Consider the following 19,820-nt stretch of genomic DNA (forward strand, 5'->3'; position numbering starts at 1 on the left):
AAGGGGTTGATTGATAATATCTGAAAAATGCTTTCCTATTATTAAAGTGGGTTGTTTATGAAAATGACTATTATTATACACATGTATAAAGATGCATTATAAAAAGTTTATTTATATATAATATAAATTCTTGATTTTTTTTGTATATATGCGTGTGTGCTTTGGTATGTGAATTCAATCCACAATAATTCTTTATTAGAAAAAAAAAAAATGTCTCTTTTCTAATCAATACACTTGTCGGAAAATACTGTCTCTAATTGACCAAACAACCATTTACTTTGAAATGAAGTTAACCCAATGGTTTTAGCTCTTAACCTCATATTTCTATCATCAGTTATCAAGATACAATATTTGAATGTCTTTGCCATACGTGAATTTAACACTGGTGGATCTCGTTTATTGAAATCCTCTTTTGTACTAGAAGATAATCGTAAATTTAACCCTTTCATCAATCTTTTACCCATTTCATCATGCTCATTGACTGCATGAAGAATTGTTTCATCAACATTTGATCTCCACGTAGAATTATTTTCAAATTCTGTAGTTTCATTTATATCAGATGCAACCGTGCCATCGAATCTCAATGGGACAACTTCTCTTGTCAAATATAATTCACGAATTATAATTACTGATCTGGTGGCAGCATCAGCTATAGTGGCTTCTGGTGATTTTCTTAATGCTCGCAACTCTTGGAATACAATCAATGGAATCAGAACTTTTATAACCCCATTTCTAACACATTTATAAATTCTACCACAATGCTTCAACCAAATGTTAGTATCCAATGTTATATGAGTTACATTACTATCTATTTTATCACCAAAATTCCCTTCATAATCTTCATCACTACTCCCACCTAATGATAATGGATCTGTTGGAGTTCCAATAAAACTATCACCGTAAATGTCATGGTGACTACTACCACCACCAACAGCAGTAGAAGCTCGGCCATATTCATTGGCATATACTTCAATATCTTCTTCACAATCAATTATATCTTCACCTAATTCAATGTTTTCATCATCATACAAATGACTATCAAATCCACCAAACCATACTTCATCTTTTTGAATAGATGATAATTCATGATTAGTTTCAAAAGTTAAATTTTCTCGAGATATTGGTTGCATGAAATTATTTTGCAGAAATCTACTATCCAAAATAAATTCTTCAGCAAATGCATCATTGACTTCTCGATGATACAAATTTTCATCAAATTTAAATTCATCACTAGTACGAACTAATCCAAATCCATAATTATCAGCAATGGTTCTTGCCAATAATATAATACGAACAATTCGTTCATCATTATCATTCTCCATTTGGTTTTTCGATTTCAAATCAAAATTATCTCCTGACATATTGATTACAGGGTAAGTTCCACAAATTGGTAAATCAAATAGATTGTTATTTTTAACTCCAGCTGTTTCCAGATCAATGTAATCATTCTTTTCACTAATTAAATCAAACCAAAGAGTACCCCAACATTTCCATACTTCTGGTAAAAATTCATTTTCATTGAAAAATTGAATATAATTAACTTGAAGATAATGAGTATACATTGCACATAATTTTGGACTATTTTTCACAAATGATAATAATGAATTCAAATAATTAATCAAGGATTCCCAGGGAAAAATTTTCTTAAATAACCAATTGATCATGGTTTGACTGGAAGGATATTTCTGTACACTTTCACCAATACTAATTAAGAAATATAACCACACTATTATATGAGCAGTAGATGCTTGTTTGGGACCAATTAAATAATGGTTCAATATTCTCATGGATAATTCAAGTACCGATTTGTTAATGAATTGAAGACAATAAAACCAATCATTAGTAGTTAAGTCTCCAGCAATAACTGATTGGCCATCTACTCCACCACTTCCAATAGTGGCCAAGTTGGCATCTTCTGTTTGTGAAGCACTTCTTGATTTTCTTTTACGATCTTTTTTGTCTTTCCGTTCTTTTAATGCTTCTGGTAATTGAAATAATTTGGCAAACGGGTTTTTTGCATCACCAAATCCAACAAGATGGTTGATATTTGAAATGGCGAATAACGAGCCCTTATTAAACCAAAAATTCATCTTTTCAATAGTATTTGTAGCACTAGGTTGTTGTATTTGCTGTATATGGTGCTGCGGAGGTGGCGGGTGTTGTTGTTGTTGTTGTTGTTGTAATTGCATTTGTTGCATTTGTTGTTGTTGTTGTTGTTGTTGCTGATAATATTGCTGTTGCTGCAGGTCATTGACTGAATTGGCACCATTGCCAGCAGCGTATAATTCACGGGTGAAAAAATTATACCCATTTGAATCAGAACCAAAGGTTAATCCATATCTTGTAACCAAATCAATTCCGTATTGCAATTGAGAATCTTGTATACTCTCTGAAGAATTTCCGTCGCTGCTTCTACCATTATGAATACTAAGTAAAACTTTATGAATTTTAATGAAATCAATAATAGGTAATTCTAACAATGACAAAATGTTTCTTTGTGTGCATATGTTTTCCACCACTAATCTTAAATAATGCTGTGTAGGAACAAAAGGATCACGGCAAATCACAGATTTACCAATGTTGACCAAAGCATCTAAATTATCCTGTTGTACAGTACACATGTGATAGTAAATTTTCCCATGACCATAAAGTGTTTTCATTGCAACAGAATACCAGCACTCAGCACTGATTTTCCAGTCAATGAATTTGGATGCATAAAGGGCAATGGCCATTCTTGATAAGTCGCCCAATTTTTCCAGCCACCACCCTTCCATTTCTAAAATTGGATCTGCTAAATTGGAAATAATATTAAAGCAATATGATATGAAGCACAGACAAATCTCATGGTCTTGAAAAATGCTCATTATGTTTTTCAAAACTTCAAGAAACCCCACTATTCCATAAACCCACATTCTTCTAGGAATCTTGTATAATTCAACAATGTTTTTCCCGGTTTTATATTGAGTTTGGTTTGAGGATGGCTTTAAAGATGTAACTAAAAAATCGTAATAGTTATCCAATAAGGTTACATTTTGGTGATATACAGTCCATAAATCATTCAGTAATTCGGATGTTCTAGTTGCACTCGAAACTACTGATGAATTTGAAGTTAATGAACTTGACAAATTTTGAGATGCCATAGGTGATCCATATACCAAATTTGTATTGTTCGTTGAAGTTATTTGGTTTATCTTTAAGGTTACTTCAATACAATTTTTTTGAACAATTTCTTCATAGTTGACAATATTTTTGTAAGTTTCTTTAAGTTTTGCTGCAAGTTGCTGTTCTTCTTCCGACATAGCTCGTTGTTGCTGTTGCTGTTGTTGTTGCAGAGATGGTGGCGGTGCTGAGGTCTGCGGCGTGGGCTGCTGCTGTTGTTGTTGTTGTTGTTGTTGATAATTTTGTGGATGTGTCAGGTGAGAATATGATTGTTGCTGTGAATAAGAACGGGATGCCAGTTTAGTGTCCATTGCCTCTTGAGTATTATCCAACATAGCATTGGAATCAGACAGATCAGAATGATTATGATTTGATAAATGTGATAAATGATTAATATTAGGACTGGATGGAACTTCATAAGCTGACGGTGTGGGGGTTTTCATGTGTTGGATCACATTTTTTCTAGATCGAACATTGTACCGTGGTGATGACACTTGTGGTACAGTTGTAGGTGAATTCAAAGTCAGGTTGTTATTGTTGTTGTGGTGGTTGACAGTGAATGGATATTCTTGGGCGCTTTGCATTCCCAAGGGGGTTTGAAGTGGATTAGGGGTTCGTTTGTTGGAAGTATGAACCATTTGTGATGATAAACTATTCTGTCTCTTTTGTGGTGTGCCTGAGTAATTATCAAATGAATGTAGCCTCAGATCAAATGTGTTGTTCATGGGAGGTGAAGGGGAAGGGAGTGCAAATGATGGATTGCTAAAGTGAAATTAAATACCGCTGACAAAAATGATTTATATAGAGTGTTGTCAAATAGCAAAACCAAATCAAATCAATTCAATTCAATAAAAAAAAAAAAAAAAAACAACTCAACCTTTTGGTGATAGGAAGAAAAACAAAAGAAGCAAAATAAACTAAAGAGTGATAGAATATAAAAAATTATTGATTGATTGATTAGTTTGATTCAATTAATATAAAAGAGACACTTTTTGATTTGAATTGAATCTGGGATTGGTGGTAGAGGCAGAGTTTTTCTTCTTTTAATAAGCAAAAAAAAAAAAGGAGAGTGAGATCCCAATTTACATTTTTGTTGTTCAACTTTAGAATGAACAAACAGAGCAAGAAGAGAGAGAGAAAAAAAAAAGGCTGATGTTTCTAATTAGCAAAAGAAATCAACAATTAAATATCAGCTGTCACAAACTCTCTCTCTATAGTTAAATTCTAATTATACACAACAAACAGCACATTCTGTCTATTCTATTTGTATTCCCTCATACACATACACACAGACACAGTGGTATAATTCCGGTTCTCTTTATTCCCACCTTCACCACCTTGTGTTGAGTATGGTGTATCTTTCATTGCTTACATAACTTCTACTTTTACGCCTCCCTCCTCCTATTGTTTAGTATAGTTTTTGTACCTTCTACAAGTTTTATACATAAAATAATAATAAGGGAGAAAAGCAATAGAAACAGAGAATATGTAACAACTGAGCCTTCATACAAAGGAAATGGAAGCAAAGGAAAGCAAACATAAGATTCAAGATTTAATTCAGGAAATTATTAATTAAAAAAGAAAAAAGAAAAGCACTGAGATTTCTATTTGTAAATTTACAAAAAAAGAATGAAAGAATAAATCGTAAATATCATATAACAACTCCCCTAATCTTTATGTCCAATCTGATACTTGCATGGAAACTGGTGCTTGTGTAAATTGAACAATGGAACACCCAAGACAATACCAAGACTGTATCTAGTAAAATGCAAAGTAATTTTGCTTTTATTCTTCCTTTTTGTTTGCCCATTTAGAAGAAAATCATAGATTATTATTAGTGTCACTTATATCTAACAATGCAATACATATATCGACGGGTCAAGTAATAAGCTAACTTTAGTTTTGACTAGCCTATAATGAAAAAAAAAAAATACCTAACAATTTTCAATATCTATTTGATTAGTTTACGAATGTTTGTCCTATAAGATGTGCCAGTCGTATCAACAGTTCATGTTTGGATGTTGCATTGAAATCGGTAGTAAAATCTTAGTGCATATTCCGAAATCTTGCAAATCCGTAAACTAAATCTTTGCTTGTCATCATAGATCAATATTTTTTAATGTCAAAAGAGACAATTTCTGTGCACGTGAGAAAAAAAAAAGGAAAAAATAGAAAATAATAATACTTGATGGGTTGCTGATGTTGCCCTACAATTCACAACTCAATGGTTATCAGTATGGAATCACAAGGACATATCGGCATATCTGCAATAACCATCTGGTTGGTACAACTTTTGTTGTGGTGAACTGGCTTCCACCAAATAAACAATATCTGCCGTACAAACTGACAATGCTTGTGTCACGTGACTTTTGAAAGATGTGAACCTGGGAAATGACTTCCTGTTTATAATAATCATATCCTAATCACTGCAAGCTTGTATGGTTACAAGATCATTCAAGATAAGACCTTTATACTCCAATCCTACTGCATTAACCATGGAGAGTGAAAGTGTTAGAGAAAATCACTATTCAGTATAGAGAAAATTTTTGAACATTCATTCGATCTACAGTACCAAGATATTTCCTCACATATTTGAACCAGACTTATTCTAAATATTGATGAATTTGGTGACTCAATATTGGAAATATCTCAAGACATCTTTCTCTAAACGTGAAACCTTTTTTTTATTAAACATACAAACAAAAATAATAAATTATCGTAATTTTTTATTCTTATATATAAATTGCCATTGGAAAAACTCCCTCCGTTATCATTCTTATGATTGTAATTCAAAAAACAATTAAAAATTATTGAGCTTGAAACCTGATATCCCATATGAAACAAATATAATTAAAATTAAATCTCTGACTATTGACAAAAAAATGGTAATCATTTAAAAAATGGAATGAGTTGGGCATCTAAAACAATAATCTCTCTTCTTTCTTTCTTTAAACATTCAATAAATAACAAATACTGGATAAAGTAATCTTCCAAATATGAATGACAAACAGTACGACTACTTCAATTTCTTCTTTGGTCTCAATTGATTGGTGTGACCACACTTTCTCTTACGACAGTTGGTGGCTCTTGGTGGCAATCTAGCGTAACATTTACGACAAATGGATTTTTCACAGTTGTATTTTGAAGCTAAAGCTTTCAAGGATGGTTCAATCATCTTTAGTTACTTTAATCTATTGTAGTAATCAAAAAGGGATTTCGATATACACAAGTTTGAAATTTTTTTTTTTTTTTCTTCGAATCGTTGTGAGGTTTGCAAGTTTGCTAAGGTGGCGAGAGTTAACCTCATAGATTTGTGCGTCAACTACTGTAAGGAAAAACTTGAATAGTATGCGACTGCACAAAATTATTCTTTCGTTCTCAAAAACATATCACGTGAAATAGGTTTATAGCCCTAACTTAAAGTCGCAAACCTACGACATAGCAGTTGTATGCGACATTATGTACTCACAATTCTCACAAAAAAAAAAAACAATCTACCTCAAATGACCGAGACACGAACCAAAACAATGTTGAAAGCATCAGATTAAATCCAGCCGAATCTATCTATCAATCAATCATATAAGCTCATCTGTTTTCCTTTAGTGGATAAATTCATCAATCATGAGTGAGGATATACCGCCAAAAGAAATAATTCAAGAAGAAAACAGCAATCATGAAGAGAATCAGAATGTTGAGCAAGAAGAAGTAGCAGCCAGCCAGCAACCAGCTCCAACAGAAGAAGAAGAAGAAGCAAATAAAGCTGAACCAATTGAGGAAGATAAAGAAGAGTTGCAAGACAAAGAGGAGTTGCCACGTCAAGAAATAAATGTACAAGAAGTAGGTAATGACCTGGTTCAAGAGGAACCACATACTTCGTTTCTACAACCTCCTTCCGATAAACAACAATTTGCTACACCATCTAAAGATTTGCCAGCACTAAAAGATATCGAAACCATAACAACCCCTAAAACATTTGATGTTGCTAAAGATAACGAGGATGATGCAACGAAGGGGTTAGCTGATATTGTTGCAAGTTCCCCAATAAAACATAGCATTTTGGCTGAGCTTCAACAACCCGAAGAATCTATAAATGAGGATACATTACGAATCATATCAGGGTACTTGTCATTAGATGAATCTAGTATCAAATCAATTGGTGATACAGATGTTCTTAAGGCATTGGTATCTAAATCTGCTGAATTTCTGAATTTATCATCGGAAAATGAATTTCTCAAGTTGAAAATGGAACAAAATGCTCAAAATATTACTAAGCAATTGCAAGAATTGCAAGAAAAATATTCAAATGCCGATAATTTATCAACATCTTTACAAGAATCAAAAGATAAATTGGAGTATGAAAATAGACGCCAAGTGGAAAAGATTCAAGAGTTGGAAGCAGCTAATGATCGCATCCAAAGAGAACTTGGTGATCTTAAGCAATCAGATATTGCCAAAGATGAAGAACTCAACAAGTTTAGAGAAGGCCAAACACATCAATTATTGGAATTTGAACAGCAAATCAATCAACTCTCTTCAACTAACGTTACTCAAAGCAAAAAATTGAATGAATTGACCAAAGAGATCAATGAGACTAGGAATGATAAATTTTCCTTGCAATTGGAATTGACAAAATCAAAAAATGAAGCTTCGTATCTTAGAGATCAAAAGGATTGGTATGATAATGAATTGAAATCTGCTCAAGCTAGATTTACTGAGTTGATTAAAAAACACGAATCTGAATTTTTGGGAACTAGCACCAAAGTTTCTAATTTAACTGCTAAGAATGAGACGCTTGAGACATTGAATAAACAACATGAAGCAACAATTGCTTCTCTCAAGTCTAAGTTGGAACAACAGATTACCAAAGCTTCTAAAACTGAAACTGAGTTTGAATTAGAAAAATCACGTTTCCTAAAAGAGATTGATTCTAAGGAAGAATTGATTGAATTGACTAAACTTCAAGCACAACAAAGAGCCACTAGAATTGAACAATTGGAATCTTATAGTGAAGAAATTAAGCAATCCATGTCTGAAACCATCACTTCTCTTGAAACTGCATTGTCAGAAATAAATGAAAAATTGTTAGAAACACAAGAAAGATTAAAGAGAACTGAAGAAGCATTAGACGCTGAATTACACAAAGAAACTGATTTACCAAAATTAAGTGAGTCCTCAGCAATGATAGCTGCCAATGGCAATGGTATTTCTTTATCGACATTATACTCAGAATATAACCATTTGAAGAAACAATTGGTGGTAGAAAGATCTCAAAAACAAAAAATGGAAATGCAATTAGAATCCTTTATTACTGAATTGGATGCTAGAAAACCAGTTATTGCCAATTATCGTGAACAAATTCAGTTTTATGAAAATTCCATGAAGGAAATGCTCGGTAAAGTTGAAACCATAAGATCAGAGAAAGGTGAAGTTGAAAAAGATGCCAAACGATTAAGGTCAAGAGTTGCAGAAAATGAAAATGAGTTGGTCAGTATGAAGAGATTACTTAAAGATTTGGGTCGTCAATTATGTTTCTATTTGATTCATTCCAAGATTCGAGACAATAGTGAGAATCCATTAACAGCTAGTGAAAAGAAATCAATTGAAAAAATTTTGAGTCAGACTGGTAATTTTGATGAAGAAAATGAAACTGATTCAGATAAATTGATATCAGAAAGATTGCTTGAGTTTAAGAGTATTATTGAATTACAACAAAGAAATGAAGAATTGTTAGTTGCAATAAGGCAATTGTCCAAGAAATTAGAAGCTCGTGAAGAGGAAAATAACAATATAGAAAGCGTGGCTATAGAAGAAGCTAAAGATGCCATTTTGACTTTGGAGAGTGAATTGGATAGTTTGAATATTAAATTGGATGCTGTGACAAAAGAACGAGATGCCCTTCGTTCGATAAATGTGAAAAATCCAACATCAACACAGGATTCCGATTACCTTTCTCAAACAAATGCAGATTTGAGAAAGAGGCTTAGTGATTCTGAAAAAATCATAAGTGAAATTAGAGAGCAATCAGCAAAATCAGTTTATGAATTGAATGAAAAAATAAGAGAAATCACTGATAAAAAGAATGAGTTTGCGTTACAAGTTTCAGTTTCTAGTAAGTCTACTGAATTAGCAGAAACCAGATTATCAATAGCTCAGAAATCACTTAGTGATTGTCGTGAAGAGTTGGCACTGGTTAGAAAAGAGCTTGAATTTTGGAGAGACCAAACTAGTAAATTTGAAACTCAATTGGTGTCAAAAACACATCAATTGCATGAGTTTGAGGAAACTATTTCTCAAAACAAGGTCACAATTGTTTCATTGCAACGTGAAAAGGAATTCCAAATTTCTATGAATACAACTTTGGAAAGCAAAATTGAAGCATTGAAAAACGATAAAATTAAGCTTAATGAATTTGTATTGAATTTGCAAACAATGTTGAAAGATAGAGAAGAATCAGCAAGAGATATTTCCAGTAAACTTTCTGCTTCCATTGAAAATTATCAAAATTTGCAACAGAAACTTTCAGAAAAGGAAGAACGTATATTTATTTTATCAAATCAATCAGAATTATCACTCAAAGCTCAAAACACTAAATTGGAACAAGTCAATGAAATAAGTAGACAATTACTTGAAACTAAGAACAAGCTTATAGAAAAGGAAAATGTTGTGGAAGAATTGAAGAGAAAATTAGCAACACGAAGAGAATCTATTTTACAACCCACCATAGCTGCCAATGCTGTTTCCAGTGGTGGTGGTGTTACTGGTGTTTCTTCTTCCACTACCTCAGATTCAAACAATTTTGAAATTCAACAATTGAAAGAAGATTTGAGAATTGCTGAATCTCAAGTTGAAGAATTATCAAATCTTGCTAAAGCTAGTGAAGCTACATTAACTGACGCAACAAATTCATTTGAACAATATAAAACCGATTCCGAAACCAAATATCAATCCTTGCTTAAGGAGAAGGAACTTGTTGATGATGAAGTGAAGAGATTGGCTGACTTGTACAATATAACTTACAAGGATTTGGAAAGTGCTAAAACTATGCATATTGAAGAAGTTAATGATTTGAAGCTGAAATTGAATGAATTTAAATATAAAGCAGATCAATATGATACTATGGAGAGTGATTATCAAGAAAAAATCGAATCAATTCGTCATGATCTTGAAGATCAAACTAACCTTTATAATGATTGTCATACCAAGTACCAAGCTGAGTTAGTCAAGACAGGAACATTAACAGAACATATTAGTGCATTGAAAACACAGCTTGAAGAAAAAGGTGAACAAATCAATTCTTTGCAAGAAGAAGTTAGAACTGTTCAAAATTCCATCAAGGAACAACAAGATCAATTAGTGGCTGAAAAATCTCAAATTGAAACTGATTTATCTCTTTCCAAGAATAGAATTGCTGAGTTGAAGGAACAAAATGATATATTGTTGAATCAATTAGAATTAACCAAGAATTCGCTTACAAATGGTGATGGTTACGATGTTTCATCTGCTGAATCGGGAGATGATTTTCGACAAGTGGTTAATTATCTTCGTCGGGAAAAGGAAAGTAGTGATGCCAAGTTGCTAGTTGCTACTGAAGAGAATCAAGAATTGACTATCAAATTGAGACAAATACAAAATGAATTAGCTACCACCAAATCTGTATTTAACACTACTACTCATATAGATTTGGATGCAGTATCTAAGGAACAAAAGAATTTATCTGCTCAATTAGAACAATTAAATCTTCTTAGAGAAAGCAATTCAAGCTTACGTCAAGAAAATGTGAAATTCTCAGGGGAGATTAAGAAGTTGAAAGAACAGATTATTACACTTGGCAATGAATTGAATCCGCTTAAGGAACACATTAATGAATTAACCACTAATCTTGAATTTGAACAACAAAAGGCTAAATTGCTTAGTGAAGAAAATGAAAGAATTAAACTGGCTGCTCTTAGTACTGAGGAACAAAAATCGGATGCTAATAAACATACTAGTGAAGCTATTGCCAGGATGCAAGAACAAATGGATAAATTGAAAACTAAAGCAAATGAAAGGATTAGGTCTATGAATGAAACCATTGCTTCCAAAGATGAAACTATTAAGCAGTTGAATGAAAAAGTGGATCAATTAACTAATGCTGCCACAAATGAAGATAAATCAAAGGAACAAATTGAGCAATTGAACACCAAGTTGACCAGTCTTCAAAGTGAAGTTGAGAATGCTAAGAATGAAAAGGATGAATTGTTCAAGAAATTGAATGAGCTTGAATCTAATTTACGTGCTGAATTTGACAAGGAGAAACAAGAAATTATCAAATCATTGGAATTAGCAAAACAAGCAAATGCATCAGATGAACAATTACAAAAGAAATATAAGGAGCTTGAAGAAACATTAGCGAAAAGCAAACAAGAGTTCGAAACAAAATTAGAAGCTGAAAGGAAAAAGACTAGAGAAGAGGTTGAAAAGAAGTATGATATTAAATTGAAAATGATGAATAGAAAAATTGAAAAATATGAAAAAGCCAACAATTCTATTCCTACAACAACAACAGCTGCACCAACTGCAGCAACTTCCAAACCGAACATCCCGGCAAAACCCGATATTCCAGTTGCCAATACTGCCCCTTCTACACAATCTGTTTTTCCTATAGTTTCTACAACTATACCAGCAGAACAACAACAGCAATCTACCAATCATGTTGGTTCTACTCCCGTTATCGGTTCTAGTGTTTCGGCAAGTGCTACCCCTCCTCCTGTGGCATCATCTAATAGTGGGGTTGGTGTGTCTGCTTCTGTTCCGGATCAAGATACTAAATCACAATCAAAAGCTTCAGTTGCAGCTGCAGTAAATAGACCAGTGGGGCATCCGGGGAATGAGTCTACATTAAGAATTCATAGACCTGGTGGGCATCCAGGTAATGAGTCCACGTTGACAGTACATAAACCAATTGTTACTAATAGAAATGAAAATCGCAAATTCAGTCCTGTTCCCAACCCCACTCCACAAGATAATTCTAAGAAAAGAGCAAATGAAGGTCAACATCAACGACCTCAAGTTAAAAAGCCTAAAGATAATTAAATTGGGTTAATTCAACAAGCTGTTCATAACCATCGCCAAGAACTAGTCATTATTATTACTATGTTTGCTTTTATATACTATTGATTGTAAAAGTTTATATTTCTTTTCCTTATTGTATAATACTAATAATACGAGCATATATATACATTAAAGTTTTAAGGTTTTATTACCAACCAGCCAAAAAAAAAAAAAATAATGATCATCGTCATCATCAATATAGTATTCGTTTCTTTATTTCATATTCATTTTAATTCGTACTCATGTTATGTGTGTACGCATTTGGTTACCGAGTGAACCTTAGTTTATAATATTGAAAAGGTGGGAGAGAAAGAACAATGTATGATGCAATTAAACATATGGTATTATGAAAGTTTTCCGCTGTACATATATTAGAGATAATCAAGTTCTATTTTTTGTTGGCTAGTTAGTGTATTTTTTGACAATCCCGGAGTTACTGTCTTTTCCCCTCTTTCTCTTACTTGTCATTTTTATATTTGGTGGAATTTAATTACCTCCATACTTATCATGACATGAATAAAAAAAATGAAGAAGGATTCTTTTGGCAGGAGGTATGAGAATTGTTGTTATGTTAAATATTGGGTCTGGATCGATCGTGTGTTTTTGTACGTTTTTCGTACTTGTAAATTTTAAAATTGACCAATAAAGATTCAATAAAGTCGTAATCAGTTGATATCAAAGAGTAATGTTATTGTTGTTGTTGTTGTTGTTACTGTTCCAGATGAATACAATGTAAGTATTTCCCCCCAACAATGTAATGCCGTAGTATATATGATTTGTGTTCTCAAATCTAACATGTTTGTTTTTAGTTGAGTTGCATATGTTATGTGGCTTTCCATATTTATTCCTTATTGTTCCGGAGTGGGGAAAAAAAATTAAATTTAACTTCATTCCTTCAATATTGAAATTTAATGCTGACTAAACTAACAACAACAACAACAAGTAAGGAGGGTTATGAATTCACCTTCCCAACAAAAATAAACAAAGTTCCGTAGTATTCAAATAAACAACAATGGAAGAATAGATAAATTCAGATGTTTTAACAATACCATTAAACTTGATCTCTCGGTTGATTTTAATTTTTATCTATTTTATGAATGGAGAAAGTCTGGGGTAAAAGCTACAACAACAATTAACCAAATCTATCCTGGATTTTTTGTGTTTTCGTAATTAAATTTCATTAATATTGTTCTCATATTAAAGTCTTGTTGTTGTTGTTAATGTTTACTCTCTATTATTCAAAATAAGTTTTAAAGAAATTAAATTTTTGGCAGTTGTAAGGTTTAAAATTAAATCCCTGAAATTGATAGATAACGTATAAGCCTTGGGGGAGTGGTGGTGGTTTATTATAGCGGCTTTAGAGTAAAATAAATTTCTAAGGCAACGGTGGATGAAATGCTGAATTCTTTTTCCCCACTTTTATTTTTTGGTTTATTCCGACATATACAAGACTATTCTTTTTTTGTGGGAGGGAAGCACGGTTTGATATTAATTCATTTTTGTCACTCATTATGATAAGCTCATTTTTGATACTAATAATTATTATTAAATCCATTTTAATTGGACAAATTGATATTAGTGTCGAAAAATATTATGAAACTTATCCCCCAAATTCTTCTTGTTTGGCTTTTTAGTTGCTTCTTGTTTGATTTTAACTCATTCTGCTTTAAATATTATTTAGACGATGCAGCATATTGTGTTTGTTCTTGCTTTTCGTTTTTCCATTTTTTTTTTTTGCAATCTGGTTACAACAACAACAACAACAACACGTCCATCCTAATGCCTTATAACTGTACTAATAATTAACTTACTCCGCCCAAAAAAGTTTCAAAAATGCAGTAACCTTTTTTTATTTTAGTTTTCACTTTTGACTTTCTTCATTCACCCCCACACACTTTTGGTATATAAAACCTTGTCATGAATTTAATGTTTTGTCATACGTTTTAAGTTTTACCTAAATACTACTCTTTACATCATGTTTGTGATACCAGTTGTACTAATCGTATTCAAGACACTGTTCTTACCTTCCCCTCCCCCCCCCCCCTCCCCCCTCTATCTATCTCCTCCGGGGAGGGCTTTGTTTGTTAAAGTAAAACATGAAAAAAATTGAGCTGTAAAACAATGTACTACAAGATATTACACATTGATACATTCTAATAATCACCTAACTATATAAACAAGCCTATTTTCAGGAAATTTTTTTGGTTCCAACTAAATATTTTTATTTCTAGATAGTTTTCTTTATTTTATTTTAATTTTATTTTTTGACTATTAAGGGCCTTATTTTCTCTTGCCAAGAAAACACATTAAGATCTCTTTAAGAATATGACAGGTACAACCCAAGAAAAAAATCAAGAGACATATAGTGTCGATTCTTTGGAACATAAATATAACTCCTCACCATCAGCTTCTATTGATCATGAAGAGAAAACTTTAAAGAAGAACAAGTCTAAATTCAGATGGAGTGTTGATCTTAGTGATCATCCTCCAGAAATATTCAATGTTACTTTATATTTATCCATTTTTGTCTTTGGAGTACTTGGAGCTGCAAGAGGACTTGAAGAAGGTAATTCTGGGCTGAATACAACTTTAGGTTCATTTAAAAAACAATTTGGATTGGCAGATAAAACTAAAACTAAAGATCAATTGGCCAATTTGAAATCAAATATTACCCTGATGGTTATGTTGGGTTCTATTGGTGGGTCTCTTATTGCTATGAAAACAGTTGATTTTTTTGGAAGAATTAGGGCTCTTCAAATTGTTTGTGTGGTATTGATTGTTGGAGTTATTATTCAAATCACTTCAACTTCAATTGGTCAACTTTATGCTGGTAAAATTATTGAAGGACTCGCAGTGGGCCATACTACTTCTATTGGTCCTGTTTATTTATCTGAAGTAGCTCCTAGTCCCATTAGAGGTTTAGCTACTTGTATTTTCTCAGGGGCAGTTTATTTAGGGAGTATGATTTCCTATTTCACAAATTATGGTGTTGCTTTACATGTTCCTGCAGAAAAAAACGGCCACCTTAATAATAATCAATGGAGAATTACTTTAGCACCAAAATTGATACTTGCAGGTTTAATTTTTATTATGTCATTTATCTTTTGTGTTGAATCACCAAGATGGTTATTAAAGACAAATAAACCAGATAAAGCTGCTGGAAACTTGTCTAAATTGAGACGATTACCAGCTGATCATCCATATATTATTGCTGAAATCAGTGATATCAATGAACAAGTGATTGCCGAAAAGGAAGCTACTCATCATTCTAGTTTATTATCAAATTTCAAGGCTTTGGTTTCAAACAAAAGTATTGCTTACAGATTTTTCGTTATTTCTTGTGGATGTCAAATTATCGGTCAATGGACGGGTGCCAATGCCGTTACTATTTATGCGTCAGAATTGTTCTCACTTATTGGTGTTACTGGTACAGGGACTTTAAAAATGTCAGCTGTTTTAGGGGTGGTTAAATTTATTTCGGCATATTTGTCTGCTTTCTTCCTTATTGATGTCATTGGTAGGAAAAGAGCTTTATACACTGGTCTTTCCCTTCAAATGGCATGTATTTTGTATTATGCCATCTTTTTGACTATAGTTCCACAAGCTGCGGAAGATAATGCTAATTTGAGTGGATCGAACAAGAGAGCTGCTCAAGGTGCTTTGGCTGCTATTTTCTTGTCGGGTACCGGTTGGACTATGGGGTTCAATTCAGTTCAATATCTTATTGGTGCAGAAATCTTCCCATTGGGTATTCGTTCGTTTGCACAATCATTGGTGATGGTGTTACATTTTGCTAATCAATATGGTAATTCTAAGGCATTACCTAAAATGATGATTGCTATGAATCCTTACGGGGCCTTTTATTTTTTTGTCGGGGTCATGATTATTGGTCTTGTTTACGCATTCTTCTTGCCCGAATTGAAAGGTCGTAGTTTGGAATCAATTGAAGAAGTTTTCACATTACCTTGGTATAAATTGAGACACTGTAATAGACTTGTTCCTGATCATTCTCAAATCCATAAAATTAAATATAATCAAGACGAGCAAGGTAATACTGATTTCAACCATATTCAATATGAACTTGATAGCGGTAAACCAACAGATCAATTTGTTGAAAATTTAATGGAAAGTGATTCAATTAATAAAGAAAATGTTGAACATAAAGTTTAGGTTTTATTTTTATTTTATTTCTTAGATAGTAGACTACTTTTAAATGACTTTTGTTATGATTGTTAGTTTTTTAATGCAAGTGATGTTTTCTTTTTTTTTTCTTAGTGTTGTAGTTTTCTTCAATAAAATAGAAGATTATCTGCATTCATGTTAACTCAGACATCTAATAAGTCTATTCTGGTGTTGTTGTCTGGTTAAGGAATTGCTTTTCTTGCACCAAAACCAGAAGCTCGGACCAATATGGTAGTTTCCAGAACGAGGCAATAATTGCATAGACGGGCGGGGCGCGCAGACCTCGAAGGACACAGCAAGAGAGAAGAAAAAATCTTCGGAAGCTCATCATCAACATCATCAACAAAAAAAAAAAACCAAATACCACAGAAAATCTAATCATCTCTTGCTTGTTATTTAACCTGACCAACTAAAATACTCAACTAACCATTATCATGGGTGTTCCAGCATTATTTAGATGGCTATCTCGGAAATATCCCAAGATCATTTCCCCTGTAGTAGAGGAAGAAGACCATGAAATTGGTGGTGCCAAATATGAAAACCCAAACCCCAATGGAGAAACTGATAATTTATATTTAGATATGAATGGTATTGTTCATCCATGTTCTCATCCTGAACATAAAAAGCCACCAGAAACTGAAGATGAAATGTTTTTAGATATTTTTAAATATACTGATAGAGTACTAATGATGGCTAGACCAAGAAAAGTTTTAATGATTGCTGTTGATGGGGTTGCTCCAAGAGCGAAAATGAATCAACAAAGAGCAAGAAGATTCCGTGCTGCCAAGGATGCAGAATTGAAGGCAAAACAACTTGAAATAGAAGTTAAAGAAAGAGAATTACGTGGTGAAATTATAAATGATGCCATTAAGGGGAAAAAACAATGGGATTCTAATGCCATTACTCCTGGGACTCCATTTATGGATAGATTAGCAGAAGCTTTAAGATATTGGGTGGCTTATAAATTAAGTAGTGATCCCGGTTGGGCTAATTTACAAGTTATTATTAGTGATGCAACAGTTCCTGGTGAAGGTGAACATAAATTGATGAGTTTTATTCGACTGCAAAGATCTGATCCACAATATGATCCAAACACAAAGCATTGCATATATGGATTAGATGCTGATTTGATTTTTTTGGGATTGGCAACTCATGAACCACATTTTAGAGTTTTGAGAGAAGATGTTTTCGCTACCCAAGATAAAAAGTTTACTATTAAAGATCAAATTGCTGAAGCAAATTCTAATGATGGTGACGTAGTGGCAAAAGATGATAGAAAACCTTTCCTTTGGTTGCACGTTAATGTATTGCGTGAATATCTTCAAGTTGAATTATTTACGCCAAGAATGTCTTTCCCGTTTGAATTAGAGCGGGCAATTGATGATTGGGTGTTTCTTTGTTTCTTTGCTGGTAATGATTTTTTGCCTCATTTACCAAGTTTGGATGTTAGAGATAATGGTATTGACACTCTTGTACAATGCTGGAAAAGAAGCTTACCAATTTTAAAAGATTATGTTACGTGTGATGGGAAATTGAATTTAAAGAGTGTTGAGGTTTTAATGTCTAATTTGGCCTACAAGGAAAGTGAGATATTCAAGAATAAACATGCAGCTGAACAAAGAAGAGAGGAAAACAACAAGAGAAGAAAATTGGCTCAAGAACAGGACCGAGCTCTTAAACGGATTTATCTGTCACAAGTGTCAAAAGGTAAAGATAAAGCACCTTTAACCGCCGATGTCAATATGCCATTGATGGATACACTGGGTCAAATTGTGGAAGGGTATGCCAATTTATCCAATAGTGATATTGTTCAAAATAGAGCTATTTTAACTAAAGCAAATTTGGCTAATAGTGATGCTGCAGCTGAATTGAAAAAATTGATTGATTCGAAAAAGACTCAAGTGACTGTTGTTCAAGATCAAATAGCTACAGATTCTTCTGCCAATTCAGAAACAACTACTTCAGAATCAGAATTGGAAGAGAATCAAAGTGATAATTCTCTCAAAAGAAAATTGGAATCTGAAGAAAAAGACAACAAACAAACTCAAAGCGATGATATTAAATTATGGGAACCAGGGTATAATAAACGGTATTATGAAGCCAAATTTCATTGTCAATCCGATGAAGAAATAGAACAAACGAAAAGAGATGTTGTTAGACATTATGTGGAAGGGATTGCATGGGTGGCATTATATTATTATCAAGGATGTCCATCATGGAACTGGTATTTCCCCTATCATTATGCACCTTTTGCCGCAGATTTCACCAATTTAGAAGAATTATTCCCTGAAGGTGTCAAGTTTAAATTAGGTGAACCATTTAGACCATTTGAACAATTGATGTCTGTTTTACCAGCTGCATCTGGACATACTTTACCTCAAGTTTTCCGTGATTTAATGTCAAATCCCGATAGTGAAATTATTGATTTTTATCCTGAAGAATTTGAAATTGATATGAATGGGAAAAAAATGAGTTGGCAAGGTATACCATTATTACCATTTATCGATGAAAAACGATTATTAGATGCGGTCCAGAAAAAATATGAATTGTTAACTCCAGATGAAATATCAAGAAATACTAATAAGGAAGCAGAATTGTTTATATCTCCGGCGAATAAGAATTTTTCCAAATTTTCAGAAACATTATACAAAGAAAATGCAAATGAAGTGGTATTTAAATATGCTAAAAGTGGGTTATCGGGGAAAATTTTCAAATTGGCAACTTTCAATCCGGAAGGGGTGTTTAATTTCCCCTTGAATGAAGGTCATATGCCCAATGTCAATAGTAGTGATTATTTCCAAGCTATTTATCATTTCCCGAAAACCAAGACGGGTAAATCAATGATATTGAATGGACATATAGCACCATTGCCTGCCTTGACAACTGCTGATAAGAATGATCTTGTATATCAATTGGACAAGTTTAATAACAACCGAAGAAATGGTGGAAGATTTAATTCTACTCAAGATAATAGTGATTATATCAATAAAGGTCCCGCTGGGAAAGAATTATACAAGACTTATTCCATGAGAAGAGGTGGGTATAGATCGTATTTGCAATTTTTAACTAGTGGTCATCATCCTGACCATCATCAACTGCGAAATAATAGTCAATATCTGTCATATGGTCAACAAAAATCATACAATGCACAAGGGTCATATAATCAGCAAGGTTATTATAATCAACAGGGGAATTACAATCAGCAAGGTCGTTATAATCAACAGGGGAATTACAATCAGCAAGGTCGTTATAATCAACAAGGTCAGTATAATCAATATCGATCAAACACACAAAGATTCAATAATCAAAACTACAATCAATCATCAAACAATACAAGATCTGGTTATCTTCCTCCTAGACCCCCACGCTAGTATTTAACGGCTGTATTA

At 33.0% G+C, this 19,820-nt stretch overlaps 5 protein-coding genes across 5 annotated transcripts; 3 read left to right on the top strand and 2 right to left on the bottom strand. All coding sequences in view use genetic code 12, as the record gives it.

The window, feature by feature from the left end:
• Positions 1-221: 221 nt before the first annotated feature.
• Positions 222-3,884, bottom strand: CD36_41030 (uncharacterized protein; the record flags this gene model as incomplete). The annotated part of the gene is made up of 1 exon (XM_002419728.1): positions 222-3,884. The coding sequence occupies one exon, from the start codon at positions 3,882-3,884 to the stop codon at positions 222-224; it is 3,663 nt and encodes a 1,220-aa protein (XP_002419773.1).
• Positions 3,885-6,175: 2,291 nt separating this feature from the next.
• On the bottom strand, positions 6,176-6,334 carry CD36_41040 (ribosomal protein, large subunit, putative; the record flags this gene model as incomplete). The annotated part of the gene is made up of 1 exon (XM_002419729.1): positions 6,176-6,334. One exon carries the CDS (start codon positions 6,332-6,334, stop codon positions 6,176-6,178), a length of 159 nt encoding a protein of 52 aa, XP_002419774.1.
• Positions 6,335-6,780: 446 nt separating this feature from the next.
• On the top strand, positions 6,781-12,231 carry CD36_41050 (myosin-like protein, putative; the record flags this gene model as incomplete). Its single annotated transcript, XM_002419730.1, has 1 exon — positions 6,781-12,231. One exon carries the CDS (start codon positions 6,781-6,783, stop codon positions 12,229-12,231), a length of 5,451 nt encoding a protein of 1,816 aa, XP_002419775.1.
• Positions 12,232-14,574: 2,343 nt separating this feature from the next.
• Positions 14,575-16,419, top strand: CD36_41060 (uncharacterized protein; the record flags this gene model as incomplete). Its single annotated transcript, XM_002419731.1, has 1 exon — positions 14,575-16,419. The coding sequence occupies one exon, from the start codon at positions 14,575-14,577 to the stop codon at positions 16,417-16,419; it is 1,845 nt and encodes a 614-aa protein (XP_002419776.1).
• A 446-nt stretch (positions 16,420-16,865) lies between these two features.
• Positions 16,866-19,802, top strand: CD36_41070 (5'-3' exoribonuclease, putative; the record flags this gene model as incomplete). Its single annotated transcript, XM_002419732.1, has 1 exon — positions 16,866-19,802. One exon carries the CDS (start codon positions 16,866-16,868, stop codon positions 19,800-19,802), a length of 2,937 nt encoding a protein of 978 aa, XP_002419777.1.
• Positions 19,803-19,820: the final 18 nt, after the last annotated feature.

The sequence above is a fragment of the Candida dubliniensis genome, chromosome 4 (assembly GCF_000026945.1).
Source record: "Candida dubliniensis CD36 chromosome 4, complete sequence".
Lineage (NCBI taxonomy): Eukaryota > Fungi > Ascomycota > Pichiomycetes > Serinales > Debaryomycetaceae > Candida > Candida dubliniensis.